This window comes from Dama dama, chromosome 16 (assembly GCF_033118175.1).
Source record: "Dama dama isolate Ldn47 chromosome 16, ASM3311817v1, whole genome shotgun sequence".
Classification (NCBI taxonomy): Eukaryota; Metazoa; Chordata; class Mammalia; order Artiodactyla; family Cervidae; genus Dama; species Dama dama.
In genome coordinates this window covers 4,174,452-4,192,326 of record NC_083696.1, presented here as the reverse complement: position 1 = coordinate 4,192,326, position 17,875 = coordinate 4,174,452, and the positions used below count along the sequence as shown (strand labels likewise).

Below are 17,875 nucleotides of genomic sequence, written 5' to 3'. Positions count from 1 at the left end.
ACACACACACACACACATATGGTTGGTGAAGTCTGGGGAAGAGCCTTCTTGTCATTTGCCCAAATCCTTTTCATTTTCAACACTCAGAATTAACGTGTCCATCTAAAGGCTGTACCAACTGCATGAACAGAGTCCATAACTTCTCCAGGTTCCTCTCTGCGTGTCTGACCCATAGCAGCACTCATCATGGTGTACTGTAAGTATTTATTTTTTATTGGTTCATATGTCTTTCTCATTAATGTATGAGGGGCACAAAAAGCGTAACCCATTTCCTTACAGATCTCATTTCCCTGGCATGCCCCATTCATCTCCCAGGTGTTGAAGAGGGACTTCCCTGTGGTCCAGTGGTTACGACTCCATGTGCAGAGGGTGTGGGTTGTTGAGATGTTTGATGACTTACTGAACTGCTATAAAACCTTCTGCTTGATGAATAGCTGCTAAGTGACTTTTGCGTGAATAATTTCCAACCTAAATGAACGCTGAATCTGCTCAAAATCTGAGGTCCAAACAACTATGATGGTGTGAAGCACACATTGTTAAACTGGTATCAAAATACATGCTAATTCATACTAAAAACTGGAACATTTGGAATTTCACTATGGGTAAAAAAAGGATATAACTTCCCCCCTCCACACACATACTTAAACTAGATAGTTCTTATGTGTTGTATGCACTGAAGCCTCCTCTGTTTATCTTAAATTATACAGGTAGGGGTGGGGGTCATGTTTTCTTTGAGTCAAAGTGTTACAGACTCTGGTGAGCCCTGAGATGGTTTCTGTATTTTATCTATGAAAGCACTGACATGAGAAATGTACATTCTAGAACTGGAACCAGTGAGTGGAAGGTACACAGATGCTGGTAAATGTGTGGAAGAACCATCTAATAATTAGATCTGCTTAATAACATAAGCTGGCATGAGCGCTACTGATGCCCTTCAGTAAAAGAGGAATCCAAGGAACATGGAAGACAGAACTACATGGGTTTCCTGTCCCAGGAATGAGCCAGTTAGCCAATAGGTGTGATGTCCCAAAGATTTGCACTGGGCAGACACCAAGACCAAAGGAGTCCTATTTTCTCTCCCAACCCTGACCTGTGTGATCCTGTTTCTCTGCCAATTTGGAAATGAAGACTCAGATGCTCAAAGCATCTCTAGCAAGTACCACTGCAGCAAGAAGATAAATGCAGAGTTCCTGAAGGCTAAGACATGCTTTCTGCCCCAATCCTCTACAGATGTGCTTTGAAATGAGTTCTCTTCCTTACAACTCTCCTTTCAATTTAAACCCCAAGTCCCAGACAAGGCTTCTCAGAGATGCCCAAGAAGTGGCAGCGTTAGTGTATTTGTGTGTGTGTGTGTATTCTGAGTTAAAGGATCATGTTTTAGATACCTACTTGGGGAAGGCCTGGCAGACCAGTGCAATTTTAAAACCCACCCAATTTTATTTTGACTTTAAAATCAAACTAAAATATGCAGAGCGCTTCCAGGGACTCTGACACCATTTCTTTTTGGAGACAGTAGTTGAAATGGGCTTCTTCATTAAAAGAAAAAAAGGCCTATCAAAACAACCTGAGACTGAAAACTACTTCATCCCTTGGCAGCTCAGTTGGAGGGGTAAACACCACCGTGGCCAGCCTGATGTTAGAAGGAGCGTGGCCAACGCGGTCAGAAGGCAGGTTCACCTTGTTGTTGGGCCAGTAACCACGTGTAGCCCTGGGCTCGCCATTTCTCTCTGAGGCTAGTTCCCAAACTCAATCAAGGAGGTCAACAGGCTGTTATCAAAGGTTTCTTAATGGTTTTAACACCCTGTGGTTATGTGAATGCCTCTCCCCCAGGGTCCCACCTATTGTCCGGCTTCAGTGAGTTTCAGTTTATTCAGTGTGAGAGAAGCTATCTGGGCGAGACAGTGCTGTCACGGAATCTCCACCCTCATGTGCGGAGGAGTCAAAAAAAAAAACCACAAGGAATTCAGCATAAAGAGGGAAGAAATCATAACCGAAGAAATATCTTCTTTATCTATGTCCATTTCCTCCCACGAGGAAAAATGGCAGTGTGGGTTGTACATTACATATAGCTTTCTGTTTCCTGTTTCATCTTAGCACCTGCATAGCAGAGATCTTTACAATTCGTTGCATATGCTCTCTCCCATCCCCCCCACTCAATACAGCACCTGAGGCCTAAGCAGCACCTCCCTCCGAGCTCCTCCCCAGACTGAGACCCTTCCTCACGACAGAGTATAGAAATAACAAACATGCCCCACGGTTTTATACAGTTGCTAGAACGTTTTTTCGTTTCCAACAAGTGAAGACTTTTCCTCCTTTCCTTTGAATAGTAATTACATTTTACAAATGTGCGTTTGTTTTGCTTCGCTTGGTTCTGTTCAGTTTGTAGAACAAAAGGGAACGCCCGCGGCCAGGAGCCCGCGTTAGCAGAGCTTGGCTGTCATCTGATCCGACTGTTTGAGGATCTCGGTGTTGTAGAGGTCCAGGGCGTGGTTCACCCTGATGATCTCGCTGTTGGTCAGTTTCAGGCGGTGTTTCAGCATACAGGAGAACAAGTCCAGCTGGGGTTTTCCCGGGGCTACAGGGGGGGCCAGGCGATTGATTCGGTCCCGAATATCCAACAGGAGGAGCATGACGGACGAAGAGGAGTAGAACTGGCCGCCCTGCGTGTAGGACTGGTTGACCTGCTGCACGGCGCTGCGCAGGAGGTCGGCGTTGAACCTCAGGCTGTACCCGAACACCTGCACATCCGAGATCTTGATGTAGAACTGCCTCTTGGAGGGGTCGGACAGGTCCACCGGGCCCTGGCCAGTCTCATTGCGCAGGAGGGTCGGGAGCCGAGTCCGACTGCGTAGGTAGATGTGGACCGTCTCGAAAAACGTTTTCCACCGGTTGCCCAGCAGCAGAGTCCAGTTGTAGCACTGGCTGTTCTGGAGGCGGATCTTCTCCCAGCGCGGGTAGCCGAACTCGCCGAAGGGCATGTTCCAGCCCTCCGAGTGGCTCCCGCTGAACGGGTTGACGTAGACGAAGAACATGGGGTCCAGGCTGCTGTTGCGCATCTGGCAGATGCGCATGGACATGCCGATCACCATGTGGATGAAGTCCATGCGGTTCTTGTTGCTCTTGAGAGTGAGGGACAGGCGCTTGCGCCACCGGGGGTCGAAGAAGGTGTCGAGGCGGATCTCGTTGCTGATGAAGGTGGTGTGGACATACAGGCGCGAGTCCATCTTCTGCAGCAGGTACTTCAGCTCGAGGTCCTGGAAGTCCAGGTCGGTCTCGAAGCTGATGAACTGCTCGCTGCGCTCCGAGTCCACGTTCTGCGGCTCGCAGCGGCCTCGGTACAGCTTGTAGCCCTTGTTGCAGGAGCCGCAGAGCGAGATGTTGGCCAGGCTGCACATGGCGCAGCTGTTGTTCCCGCCGATGATGCAGGGGATGGGGCGCTGGCACAGCGTGGTGCTGCCGTGGCACACGCAGCTCCTCTGGCTCTCGAGGAAGGTGCCCCAGAACCCGTTCTCGTTGCAGTAGAGAAGCGACTGGACCCTCGCAAGCCACTGCTGAATTGTCCTGGGGGACAGAGGGGAGATGGAGAAGGTTAACCATCATGGGTGGGCTTGTGGTTCTCCAGCTGCTCCTGCAAAGTGGGGCAGGGTGGGGCAGTTATCACAGGAAGGGCGCTGAATGTCATTTCTAGGAATGGCAGTGTAGCCCTGGGTAATGTCGCAGACCAGCTATATGACCTTGTACTTCACCCTTCTACCGTTCAGTGTCCTCGTGTGTAAAAAGGAAGGGGATGGAGTAAAAGTGTTCTTTGAGGTCCTCCCAGCTTTCTACATCTATTATTCATTCATCTCAAAGATGCTTGATTCAGAAAATTAAAGTGTATAAACTCAAAAAACCCTGCTGAATGACAACAGCTTGTAGAAAGTCAGCAGTAAAGAAGAACTGAGGGGTTATTTCTTTTAATCTACACCTGATGTTTCAACCCTCTTCACAGATTCCTCCCATTCCTCCCATAACATCCAAAAACTTCAGCAAAAAACGAATTCTATCTTATATTACTCTGGAGATCATGGCAGTGCTTCCATACTGATGATCTCACGTGATCCTAACACTGCAGTTTCAAAACGTATAAGAAAAATGCTATTTCCCCATTTTTCTCCAAAATTTCAGTTCAGTGAAATTTCCATCACAGTACGGATGTCTAGGTCCCCCTCCCCACAGCCCCTCAACACTTTTATAAGCGAACCCAAGCCTGTCCCCAGATTCCAGCCTCTGGAACATTCCAATGAAGACAGATACTCAATCAGATAAGAAGCAACAGAAAAATAAGTTTTTTTAAAAAAAAAGATGTAAGACAGTCAGCTTAGCGGCCTCTCATCTTTCCTCATTTCTGTGCAAGTCCCCTCTTGGCTGTCTTCCACACTAAGAATAATTCCTTACATGTGTCTAGCACTTTTTACCCTCCCATTTCTCACTTGAGCTTCATAACACCACCCCCAAAATAGCTTGCGACTTGAGGTCAGTCTGAGATTGCTTTGAGTCCCGGCTCCTCCACTCCTGAGTCCAGGGAATGCTGGCGGTTTCCCTCATCTCCCTAATCACTCCTCCCACACTGGGCTGTGGTAAGGATGGCATGAATTTTTACGTGAAGTCTTAGCCCCTAACTCGGTAGGCATTAGGGGCTCCATAAAAGTTAGGTTCTTGTTATTCCTGCCAAGGGACTCTCAGCTCCATTTTCTAGACATGGCAAGAGAGGTGAATAATACAGCGAGTGGGCAGAGGAACCTCCTGGCTCAAAGCCAAGGCTTTTTTTTCAAAACAAGAGTCAAGGAAGCATTTCTTACGGCCATCGAGCGCTGCAGTATACTGATGGTGAGGATGACAACGGCGGCAGTGGTTCCCGATCCCCCATTTTTCATTTTATTTTTTAAATTTTAGGCCATGCTATGCGGCCTGCGGGATCTTAGATCCCCAACCAGGGATCAAACCCATGCCCCCTGCACTGGGAGCCTGGAGTCTTATCCGCTGGACTTCCAGGGACTCCCCAGTTTAGAAAACTGGAGACAGAAGCCCTTCTGCATTGTACTGCATCTCTGGCAGGACGTGGTAGCGACCCCGCTGTTCTCTCATTTCCCCTGCCCAGCCACAGTCGCCAACCCCAAGAACCAGGAGGCAAGCAGCGCAGCCTAATCCTGAAAGGCACATGTGCTGGCCCAGGCAGAAGTTAGTTCGAGGCTCCGCTCCGTAACCAGGAACGAGTCACTTCATGTCTCTGAGACGCAGTGTCCATATGCAAAAGGAGAATAATAAAGTCTATCTTAGGCGGCAAGGGACAGGACTGAATGCGACGATGTCTTTAAAGCATTTAGCACAGAGCCGGGCATAGACCAACTATTAAAAAGGTAATAATAGGTATTCTTATCCCAGAGAATAAGCTCTTCCTTTGAAGCTACCGAGACGCTTTCAGGATTCCCCTATCTCTCTGGGGTGGAGAGAAACCACTTGGTTCCTGGGACATTTGGAAATGGATACTGTTGAAAGGGCTTCCCAGAATGCTGCCAAGCTTATCAGCTGAGAGAAAATGGAGGCATAATTAGAGCGCTCCTTGAAAGGGCTCTGCCGTAAGTCCAGGGAACGATCCTGGCTTTGGCAATGAAACCTCCCCCACGACATTCAGAACGCTCTACTGCAGCCCCTGGTTTTTCCCTCAGTTTCCCCTCCAGGCTCTAAGGCTTGAGAGAGGGGAGCCCTCCTTCTCTGAGCATAGAGCCCAGAAATGTTTGCTGAATGAATGAGCGGACGAACAGTGAGGGAATGAACAGACCAAAATTAATATTTTTTCTTACTTTTCATTAAACAACAACAACAAACTCCGCTTCTGTCTCCCAAGCTGCAGTATTAGTTTTCAATCCCTTCCACCCACACAGCTCCAGGCCTCGGCGGTCTCTGCTTCGCGTGGACCAATCCTATTACAGCCTGCAGAACAGCAGAGGGCCCAGCCTTCAGCAAACGGAGCCGGAATCACAATGAGCCGCGCAGCTCCCCGCCTCCGGAGCCAGAGCATCGGCTGAACACGGGCTCTGAGTCATCGGAGAGTGCTGTGAGCCGCAGGGGCCCGCCACACGTCTCCGATTGCGTGGTTCCATCTGACCAGAGCGTCGTTTCAAAACGCCCCTTTCAAAGGGCCCACACTTGGCCCCGTCGCTCCCTCTCCAGGGGACAGGACAGTGCCCCATAGAGAGCTCCTCTGCTCCCATCTGCAAGGCGCTCTATAAGCCCGGAGAGCGCCCCCTTTCCCGTGTCTCATCATTGGGGCCCTTTGTCAGGGCCGCCCCCCTCCCGCTCCCTGCATCAATGCCTCCCTGTGGCCGGGCTCTCAGCGCCCTGGGGGCGGGAGGGAGGGGGCAGATGGAGGGCCCCGGGGAGGCCGCCGCCGGCGGAGGGGCGAGGGGCCGATTAGGATTCCAGCCCCGTCGAGCGGGAGGCGCCGGGGACAGAGGCCCTCTGAGGCGCAGCCGAGAGCTGCCTGGCACCTGCATAATCGTGAGGCTGTGGGCCGGATCAAAGAAGGCATTAAGGGTCCAGAGGAGGGCCGAGAAGGAGGCCGGCGCCGGGAGGGGACGGGAGCGCCGGGCCGAAGGGAGAGAGGAGGGAGAGAGGTGGGGCCCCGAGAGGCCTCGGTGCCGGAGGAGGCGCGGGAACAGGGGCCGACCCAGAGTGAAGGAGGGGGCGGGAGAGCGGGGAGAGGTGATGGGGTGAAGGCAGAGTCAGAGTCAGCGGCTCAGTCATGTCCAGTTCTTTGCAACCCCGTGGACTGTAGCCCTCCAGGCTCCTCTGTCCGTGGAATTCTCCAGGCAAGAATACTGGAGTGGGTTGCCATGCCCTTCTCCAGGGGATCTTCCCCACCCAGGGATCGAACCTGGGTCTCCTGCATTGCAAGCAGATTCTTTACCCTCTGAGACACCAGGGGAGCCGGGTAATAAGAGTGGGTGGGATGTGAATGAAGCAACTCAGCCAAGCCTTGCAGTGCTGTAACTCCCAGAATCAAGGAATGTAGACCCCTGATGGGCCATCTGCAGGCAAACAATCCTTTTCTGAAGCAGGGCAGAAAGAGTGGTCAAGCAGGGTAGAAATGTTAGTTAAGTCCCAATTCCCAATGTCAGTGAACTTTCCCTAGATTCCAGTCCTCCGTTTTGAAGAGATGAGCAAAACCAGAAAAAACAAGCTCATCCCAGTTTTTTGCACCCCTGTCCTTTTAGCATGAGGAACTTCTCACAATGAGGACTCCACCGCCATCAGAGCAATCTCTTGCACCTTCTCCACCTCTAGCTACTGCTCTGGGTAGCGATCACATCACTGATACTCAGAAACCCTGCCATGCCTAATGGCAGGCACGCTTGAAACCAGCCCGGGGAGTCAGTGAGCAGCTCAACTGCCAAGCGCTCACTGTACCTCAGGCTGTGTGCTGGAGTTCTCCCAGAGCAGCGTGGATACCCAGGGACGGCACAGACAGCAAAGTCCCGAGAAGCAGGCGGACGTGTCTGACACCACAAACTCAGTCCACCTTCCAGATCAAGCTTTCTGACTCCGGCCTGGGCTCACTTTCCGAGGAACCACAGTGTAAAATTATAGCCAGCCAGAGGAAGGAAGCAGGCCGTAAGAAGAGACATAAATGGAAATAATGGGAAAATACTGAAACTTTGAACGTGCGAAGGGCCTATTATCACATTCCTGGCTTCCCCTGGACCTGCCAGTCATCCCTCTCCTCCATTCACAGATAATTGGAGCTCAGGACAAGCGCTTAGGGAGAGGCTGGGGACCAGGGGTAGGAGGGGCCGCGATCTATAAATACCATTTCCCAGGCTGGCTGGTGACAGCCCGCCTCAACCCTTGCAATGCAGGGGCAGTTTAATAGACCAGCTTCGGCAGGGGGCGGGTCTGACAGAGGCTGACACAGTCCCCCCGCAAGGCAGTACATGTGCGGCCATGAGCACCAAGTTTTCAGGTGCTTTTCTCTGTCCCTGCAGATCCAAAGCATCTTGCCTTTTCAACCAAAGCTGAACTTCAATACGTCCAATCCAGCATCTTTCTGCTGGATGGGACTCCAGTTCGTTCTGATGGAGTGGGGGTGGGGGGAGCGGTGTGGAGAGGTGTTGATGAGAAGAAGGGAGGGAGGGCAGAAATCTGCATTTTCATTCCTAAAGCTGGTACCCCCCCAGCGCCTGGTAGGCAGGCTCCCACAGAGTCGACACATGAAGCGGCTTGGACCACAGAGGCAGAGGACCGTCAAGAAGCAGCAGCCCTGGAAACATCCAGCCCATCTCCCTCACGTTTAGACCTGAGCCTTGAGGTCTAGTGAGGTGGAGGGTCGATGTTTCCCAGTGCTTTCTCTATCATGGCAGCCAGCCTTTATCCTCACAGTAGCCCCGGGAGATAGGACTCCCTCGTGATTTCCATCCCACCGAGAGGGCTCGGAAGACCAGAGCGGGCTGTGACGTTCCCACGGTCACATCGCGTGGACACAGAAGATCAGAGCTCAGGATGTCTCCATCCAGACCCAGCGTGCCCCTCAGTCCCCACTGTACTGTTCCTACCCTCGCAAACCCAGCCTGGAGGAGGAGCTAGACTGCGGTCCCCGGAGACGCCCTGCTGTTCCCCTGCAGGCTCGGCCTCGGCCTCAGCCAGGCTTTACCGAGGAACTGACAGGCGCCCTGGAGACACAGCTGGAGCTGCTGGGCATTTGCAGGGCAGAGGCTCTGCCCCCCAGGACTTCCCATCAGCGCTTTCAAAGGCGCACGCCTCCCTCGGGGAACCACCCGGGTGGGGAGCCCAGGCTGGGATTCCTAATTCTAGCAAACTTCCTGCTGATTTTAATTGGAGGTTTTGCCCGAGACAGGAATACAGTGCCAGGCCAGTGGCATTTTAGGGAAGATCATACAAATCGAGTGCCAAGGAGAAAGGGGAGAACAGCTCTAGGCTCAAAGAGAAAACTAGAATCCAGAAGACTCATTTGCCTACCGGAAATGTTTGTTTAAACAAACCGGAAGTATTTGTTTAAAAGGGAGAGGAGTTTTCTTAAAAAAAAAAATGAAATTGGAATTCTGAATCATTATTTATGCTCTGTGCTTCTTCCTTGATATTTCTGTGACACTGTAATGGGGGTCTGAGTAATTCCGTGAGACTCTACAAATTGTGTACTTTATAGACCACAGACTAGGAAGACAAACAGTTGCTTTTAGGTTTCTGATGATGCGCTGTTTTGGGGGGTATGCTGTGTATGGCTCTGAGTGTGTTACAGTTAACAGTGTTAATAAAAGATGAATATACCCATGCATGGAGCTCTACTGAAAGAAGCCTCAGTTTATGGACATGCTAGTGAGAATTGTAACTGGCCATCAGACCCACCCAGTGTTGATTCTCCCCACATTTGTATTTAGTTTTAATCATTCCCCTCTCTGAGCTCCTATCACTGACTTAATAGTTTCTTCTTCCTTCTCTCCAGTTTTCACATGATGTCAGAGCCTCCTGGAAGAGTTCACAGCAGTGGGAAAAAAAGACCCGAAGAAGAATCCTGGGATCTCTCCCCACGATGCAGATGTTTTCTGGTTTGGTGTTGTGCCGTGAAGGCAACAGGTCTTTTGCGGGGAGGGCAGAGGCCGAGGGCAGAAGGCAGGAGAGGAAGAGTAGCAATGCAAAAAAGTCTTTAAAATCAGACTGTCAGGAGTTTAACTGGGGAGGATTATGAAACAGTTTTGGCAGTTACAGTTTTGTGTCTGGAAAGAGGTGACAGGCAACATTTTCAAATCTGGCATTCTGCTTTGGGGCATGGCTGTGGTGGAGGCAAGGGAAGGAAGGATCCAGAAGCCTCCTTGGGGCTGACAGAGAGGCTAGAGTAGCAGGAAGCTCCCAGGTGGAGAGCTTACTCTTTCTGGGCAGTGGGCAGGCAGAACGGCAGACACAGGCCAAAAGGCACGAACGCTGGAAGTGGCCGGTCAGGGCTAATGGACTGCATCCTGAAGTACATTGGTGGCCCTCGAGGTCAGTGATCTGGGCAGGGAGGGGGACTCGGCCGAGGAAATGCTGGGCCTGCTCTACCACTCTTTTGCTGTGGATATTTGACCTTGGATAAATCACTTCACCTCTTTGATCCTTAGTTTCTTTATCTGTCAAACGGGAAAGGTAATAATACCCACCTTACACTTTATTTTTCAGAACGAGAATCAGACACACAAAACTCCTGGGAGGTTTGCAGTGAAAGGGCGCTATGATTGACCATTAGCCATTATTATTACTGAGGGCAAAGAATAACTGTGTTTCACAAATGTTCCAGGTAAAAATACTCCTCTCGGTTACTAGAACAGCCCAGTTGATTATACCTTAATGTCCTAATCTCACTGGTCACTCACCTTCCACAGTTCTAATGAATGCTGTCACCATGAAGCTTGAAGAAAGAGCTAGATGTGGCTCTGGAGTCAGAAAAGATGGGGTATGGAATCACAGCTCTGCTGCTCATTACTTAACCTTCAGCTAATCGCTTGTCGTTCCTAAGCTTCAGTTTTCTCAACCACAGAATGGAATAATAATATATTACTTGGCGGATTGTCTTAAATATCAGATAAGATAATGGATGCAAAGCTCCTAACATAGAGTAGGTGCACACTGTCTCTCATGAAAACAAACTATTGTGTTCCTCTTGAGCTCACAAAGAAAATGGTCCTTTTGAAATAAGTACAGATTTAAAAATCCAGGGAAAGAATTCAATAATTGTTGCTGGATCCATTGAATATTGATATTAAAACAGCAACCTCAAAATCTCTTATTGACACAATCTCTTCTATACCCCAGTTTCACTAACAGAGGGATTACAGGTCTAAATGTGAAAAGTAATGCAATAATAACATCACTAAAGCACCTTTTAGAAGAAAACATAGAGGAGCATCATCATTATGAGATTGGAGTAGGTAAAGATTTCTTAACATAGCTCACCATAAAGGGGGAAGAAAAACACATTGATTAATAGGGGTATATTAAGATTAAAACATATCCATCAAAAGATACCATTCAAAGAGTGGAAAGACAAGCCTGAGTTAGAAAATATATTTGCATTACCTCTACCCAATCAAAGACTGTATTTATAGTCCATAAATAACTCCTGCGCTTGCTGGATGCCGGGCTAGTCAAAGGCGTTTCATACTGTCTACACACAGTCTACCACTCCTCTCTGAGTCTCTTTAAACCAGAGGAGATGCAATTATCACGATTTACATTTTTCTTCACAAGGTTCTCACTAAACTGTTTAATAAATGTGATATGCTCCCCCCCCCAAAAAAAAATGACCAAAAGGGGAAGCAGGAACTGATATGATGATATGAACGGGGTCATAAAAGAGGATATTCAAAAGGCAATAAGCACATGAAACTCCATGTCATTAGTCATCAGGACCACGTCAACTAAAATCGATACTACTGTAGCAGGACGCTACAATCAAAATAAAAAGGATGAGATACACTAAAGTATATGTTTATATCCACAAGGATATGGAGCAGTGGAAAACCCTTCTGTGCTACCTGCAAGAGAGATCATTGGCTCAGCAATGTTGGGAAAATGGGGAAGTACCCACTGAAGCATCTCTACAGCTAAGTAACCCCGCCACTAGTGGACACCCAGCACAAATGCGCATGGAAGTTCACCCCAGGGCACGTGGAAGACAGCATCACCGTCCTACACTGCCCCATCCTGGGGACTGTGCAACAGGAGAACGGACGTCTAGGTACACAGCAGAATACCCTTGAGAATGAATGTGCCGAAACCACGCAAAACAGTGTGGAGGAATCTCACAGGGGAACGAAAGGTAAAAGAAAGCCAGACACCAAAGGTCCGCACTGTGTAAAAGAGGACAGACTGCACCAGAGCGGGAGCGGCCACGAGAGGCGTGGCTCCCGTGGGAAGAAGGCTGGTGGCGCCTGAGGGGCACGAAGAGGACCCGGGGCTTCGGCCCTGGTGCTAACGCCCTGCTCCTGGACCTGGGTGCTGGCTACATGTGGGAATTCATTTCTGTGAAAATTCATTTCTGTGAAAATTCATCTTGCTGCACACTTAACGGGATTTTCACTTGCTACAGAACTCTAACACTTCCATAAAACATTTACCCAAAAAAATCGTCCTTTAAAACAACCAGAAAAACACTATTAAGGCAACAATATGTTACATTTTTCTATCACTTTTAAACTTTCTAAAGCTCTTCCAATGGGTTCTCTGATTTCGATCTGCACACCTTTTCTGTGTCATAGGTTGGGTTGAAAAGGGTATCAGGCATTTTTAAGAATATGAAAAACTGGGCTCAGAGAGGTGACGTGACGTCCTCAAGGTCACCAGTGAGTTGTCGCATTGCTAAGATTACAACTGGCCCAGATGTGAGTTTGTTGGGCGATGTGGAGGGTGGAGGTGGGGAGGAGCATAGGGAGATGGTGCTGAAGAGGAGGAAGAGCTACAGAAACGGTTAGAACTCAGTTCTATTTCTGACTCAATCCTCTGAGCCTCTGGATTCTATTCTGAACAGGAAGCCACTTCTGAGCCTCAGGGAAGAAAAAGAAAAAAAGAAAAACTAAAACAACAAAAAGGGTCTGAAGACGCTTATTTTCTTGCCTTATGTCAGCAGAGTGAGCCAATTGCCCTACCTGCTACGAATGCACAAGGACACCCAGGGGCGGGCCTGGAGACATCCCTGGTAGCGCTGGGCTGGACAAGCCTTGTGCGTCTCTCACGCGGGAGTTAGCTGCTGGCACCCATCTCTGCCCCTCACCCCGACCGTGCACCCTTGGGGTGTGGTGGGGTTTGGCTTCACTGCTATCTTTACCCCCATAAATAGAAAAGAAATGCAAAACATACTCTTAGTGAAAAGCTTCATTGCCCCCATGGTTGGGAGGGTACTGCTAGGCTTCTGTGACTGACAACAGGCTGCCCTGAGCCAGCTTAGGTTTATCTGTGGGCTAGTACCTCTTCCTCAATAGGACAGTTGAATACACACTCAAAATGGGTCTTTGTCATGAATTTGCTACCCCCTCCTAGGGTACACACACACCCCCTTAGGTCAGGGACCATGAAAGAAAGTGAAAGTGACAAGTGACCGGGGTCTCCTGCATTGCAGGAGGATTCCTTACCAACTGAGCTACTAGGGAAGCCCCAGGGACCATGAAAGCAGCAAGTAACTATGGTGTGTGGAGCGGTCTGAGTGTTTAGCACGGCGGACTTTCAGAATTCCAGAGTGGAATGATGCCTAGACACGCCTTGGTCCATGGGAACCTGAGAATAACCTACTTGAGGTTACAAGTAGTACCTGGAACCCCAGAAGCAGAGCATTTCCTTGGAGGAGGGAGGCATCCTGCACAGAGCCACAAATGGAGACAGCCCAGCTCAGCCTCCCCCGAGGGGACGCACAGCCTTTTCCCTAGGTGACTGTACGCGGGGGGAAGGAAATAGTCACACTTCTCAGGCATTACTGGACACAGGCTTTGGACGGATAATCTTTCTAGGAGACACAGAACGTCACTGTGGTCTACTAATCAGCAGAGGTGTTTACAGGGGGCGGGCGTCAGGTTTCAGTGGAGCTTTCGTTCGGGTTCTCTCGGTGAGTCTGGCGGTTAATCCCTGTGGTTATTTCCCCAGTCTTCTGGAATACTCTGCAGCTGGCAGAATCCCCCTCCTTCCTACTTCTGGTATCCTCTCCAAATAATAAAAATTATACTATGGAACATCCTCTCTCTTTAACCAGCTTCCAAGAAGACAAAACAAGAACAGCAACATTTACCGAGGCTGAAGCATAAACTATAAGATAAATCCACTAAAACAACCGCTGTCTGATTGACAAAGGTTCTCAAGGGCAGGTTTGTGTTAGAAAATATTTCTTCACACGGTCCGTGAACAGTGCACTCCCCTCTGTACTAAAATGCATCACAGTGGAAAAAAAAACAAACAAGTGAAAAACCCACAGTGTACAGCGGGTAGCCTCGCGTCCTCTGACATCCTGCCTCGGACAGATCTCTGGTCCCTCCCCTCGAATCTGATGGATTCCACCACGCCTTGGATCACAGACACAGGGCAGAAGCGAGTCCCTTAGTTTATGGACTCAGCTCTCAAGGGACCAGTAGCTTCTACTTCTGTCTCTTGGAAAATTCCCCTTGGAGCTCTGAGGCCACTTATAAGCAGTCTGACCACACTGTTGGAGAGAACACACGAGCAGACTCTGAAGAGGGGAGCTGCCCAGCTGAGCCTGGCTTTCTGACCCTCTCTGCGAAGGCTCCGGACGTGCAAGCAAAGCTTTCTGAGAACCTCCAGCCCGGCCCACCTGCCAGCGGAATACCAGTGAGTGGCTGCAGGTAACTTCCTATGCAACAGAAGAACTGCCCAGCCAATTCTGGTGCAAATTTCCAACTCATAGATCAAGGGCATAATATCACGATTCTTTAAGGGCCTCACTTTTGGTCACTTTGATAAACAGCAATAAGTATTCAAACTACTGTATACCCTGAGCCCTCAGAGAAAACTCAGAATCTCTCTTCCCCGTTCCATTACTACCAAAGTTATGTAACTGAATGAGGCTTAACTTTAAAAATGTCTCCTCCCTCCCCAAGATTCCAGGCTCTAACCCCAGGACCTGTGGATATGGTAAGATATCATTCCCAAGACTGTCCTGATATTTGGCACAGAGATTATCTAGGTGGCCTAATCTAATTAGAGGTGCCCCTCTAAGAGCAGAGAGTTTTCTATCCTGTTGGCAGAGAGAGAATTTGGAGAGATCTGAAGCATGAGAAGGACTTGCTGCACCTTTGTTCCTGTGAAGGTGCAGGGGTCCAAGAAGCAGGAATGGAGAATAGCCTCTAGGAGCTAAGAGTGACCTCTGGACCAATGACCAGCAAGGAAGAAGTAACCTCAGTCCTACAACCACAAAGAAGGAAGTTCTGCTAACAACCAGACTGAGGTTTGAAGAGGGTTCTGCTCACAACCTCAGCATCTTGACTTCTGCCTGTGAGACATCAGCAAAAGACCCAGCCACATCAGGCCTAGCCTTCTGACCCATGAAAGCTGCAAGATAAAAAGTGTTGCTTTCAGCCTCTAAATGTGTGGTTGTGTGTTACAGAGCAATACACAAGCAATATATTGTGTATATTTGCAAAGAGATCAAACCAGTCAATCCTAAGGGAAATCAATCCTGAATATTCATTGGAAGGACTGATGCTGAAGCTGAAGCTTCAATACTTTGGCCACCTGATGAGAAGAGCTGACACATTAGAAAAGACCCTGATGCTGGGAAAGATTGAAGGCGGGAGGAGAAGGGGACGACAGAGGATGAGATGGTTGGATGGCATCACCGACTCAATGGACATGGATTTGTACTAGCTCTGTGAAATGGTGAAGGACAGGGAAGCCTGGCGTGCTGCTAGTTCATGGGATTGCAAAGAGTCAGACACGACTGAACGACAGCTCTGTTTCATTTTACTCTCTAATAAAATGATAGGAATAGATTAGATGGTCTTTTAGGCTTCTGACAGCCATGACGTTGCATGCTTTTGTAATTTTAGGCCATTTAGCCTTCCTGAGCTTCAGATTCCCAAGGTAAAGCACAGGTGCAGGCCCAGTCCTTGGAGGTTTTACTTTACCTGCTAGATTTCAAGATCTCTGTAAACAGAGGCGTCTTATTCACCACTCTACCAAGACCTGTTGCACAATGCCTGGCACTTAGCAGGTAATCACTAGGTATCTGCTGGATGGAGGAACTCATGGATGAATGAGTCAAGATGTGGTGTAATTATTAATGCACATATTCTCCAACAAGAACAAAAGGCTATGCCCACACAGGAGGGCAACAGAAGAAGGGGCATCATTTCATCACACTGGGCTGGTCGTTAATCTCTGTAAACCTTAGTTTTCTCACTGGTGCCTGGGGAGTCTAATCCTTGTTCTAGCTCTACCCTCTCAGGTTAATATAAGCATCAGATAAGACCACTGCTGTGACAGTCCTTTGCAAAACAAAATAATCTATATGTAAGGTATATCTGTCTTGTACACAAGGTATTTGTCTTAGTAATAGTTTACTTTTTTGAGCTAGGAATGCCTCTAAGCCAAATGGGGTAAATTTATTCCCTAATTATACTCGAGACTGAGCATCTTCCTGCTGTTATTTTGGCCTCTGCTGGTTAGCAGTCCTGCCACCTCTCAGCAGGAGTTGTACCTGCTGAGAGGCTGAGCCATTAGCATCTGTTTAAGCAGAAGGTGTTAGAAACTCAACTCAAAGGAGTCTGGCTGAAGGCTGAGGATCTCTCTTGTCAGGAACTCACCACCTGTGGCAGCACACCAAGTGATCTGGGTCACTGCCACTCCACCTGGAGGAACTCATTCTCTTCCAATAACTCATCCTCTTCCACGGCTGTGGGCAGAAGAACCCACCCCTTTAAAACTTTCAGAGAGAATGGTTCTGTGACCAGACAAGTTTTAGACAATAGGCACATGATCCCTTCTCTACTGATGTTTTTAAAAAAATTTAACATTTCCTAAACTTATTCAACCAACACATTCCTCCCCTCCCCTCACCCCTTCACCCTTTTCCAATATCCTATCGATGCCCTTAAGGGAACTAAGTTTTGCATGGTTTCCACCAAGTGCACACATTTTGGGATGAGACCATATTCACGGCAGTGAAGAGAGGCTTCTAATCCAAGGTGAGTTTGGTCCCCAGACCAGCAATATCGGTATCATCTTGGACCTGGGACCCATCCCTACCTATGGAATCAGAGACCTTGGGGGAGGGGTCCAGCCAGCTGTGTTCAAAAAGCTCTCCTGGTGATGGTGAGGACCACTGCCTAGCCCACAGATCAGTGGTAAAGCTCATGTCAGCACAGGGGAGAAACAGCGAATCCTCTTACATCCGGGAGAGAGATTCCATTGATTCTCTAGAAAACATTTCATAAGTGCATTCCTGGTATTTTTCCCCAAAGGTTACTCATCACCTAAAAGGTGATATACAAATTCCACAGCTAGGTATTCAATACCTCCACAATTTCACTTCAAAATACTGGTCTAATCTTATTTAATAACAATTAGGGCAACCCCACTAAGAGCTTGCATTTGTTTACCATTTACTATATGCTAAGAACACTAGAGATCACTTCAAGAACATTAGAGATACCAAGGGAACATTTCATGCAAAAATGGGCCCAATAAAGGACAGAAATGGTATGGACCTAATAGAAGCAGCATATGTTAAGAAGAGGTGGCAAGAATACACAGAAGAACTGTACAGAAAAGATCTTCATGACCCAGATAACCATGGTGGTGTTATCACTCACCTAGAGTCAGACATCCTGGAATGTGAAGTCAAGTGGGTCTTAGGAAGCATCACTACGAACAAAGCTAGTGGAGGTGATGGAATTCCAATTGAGCTATTTCAAATCCTAAAAGATGATGCTGTGAAAGTGCTGGACTGTCTATGCCAGCAAATTTGGAAAACTCATCAGTGGCCGCAGGACTGAAAAAGGTCAGGTTTCATTCCATTGGAATGAAAGAAAGGCAATGCCAAAGAATGCTCAAACTACCACACAATTGCATTCATCTCAAGCGCCAGTAAAGTAATGCTCAAAATTCTCCAAGCCAAGTTTTAACAGTACGTGAACTGTGAACTTCCAGATGGTCAAGCTGGTTTTAGAAAAGGCAGAGGAACCAGAGATCAAATTGCCAAAATCTGTTGGATTATCGAAAAAGCAAGAGAGTTCCAGAAAAACATCTATTTCTGCTTTATTGACTATGCCAAAGTCTTTGACTGTGTGGATCGCCACAAACTGTGGAAAATTCTTAAAGAGATGGGAATACCAGGCCACTTGACCTG

The 17,875-nt window shown here is 48.4% G+C and overlaps 1 protein-coding gene across 1 annotated transcript in view; it reads right to left on the bottom strand.

Moving 5' to 3' along the window:
- Window positions 1–1,906: 1,906 nt before the first annotated feature.
- Window positions 1,907–17,875, bottom strand: part of BRINP1 (BMP/retinoic acid inducible neural specific 1) — a 187,701-nt gene continuing 171,732 nt past the window's right edge. The window contains exon 8 of the mRNA XM_061163971.1: window positions 1,907–3,561. Coding sequence (XP_061019954.1) covers window positions 2,421–3,561 — 1,141 coding nt within the window. The 3' untranslated portion in view covers window positions 1,907–2,420. The remainder of the gene's footprint in view (window positions 3,562–17,875) is intronic.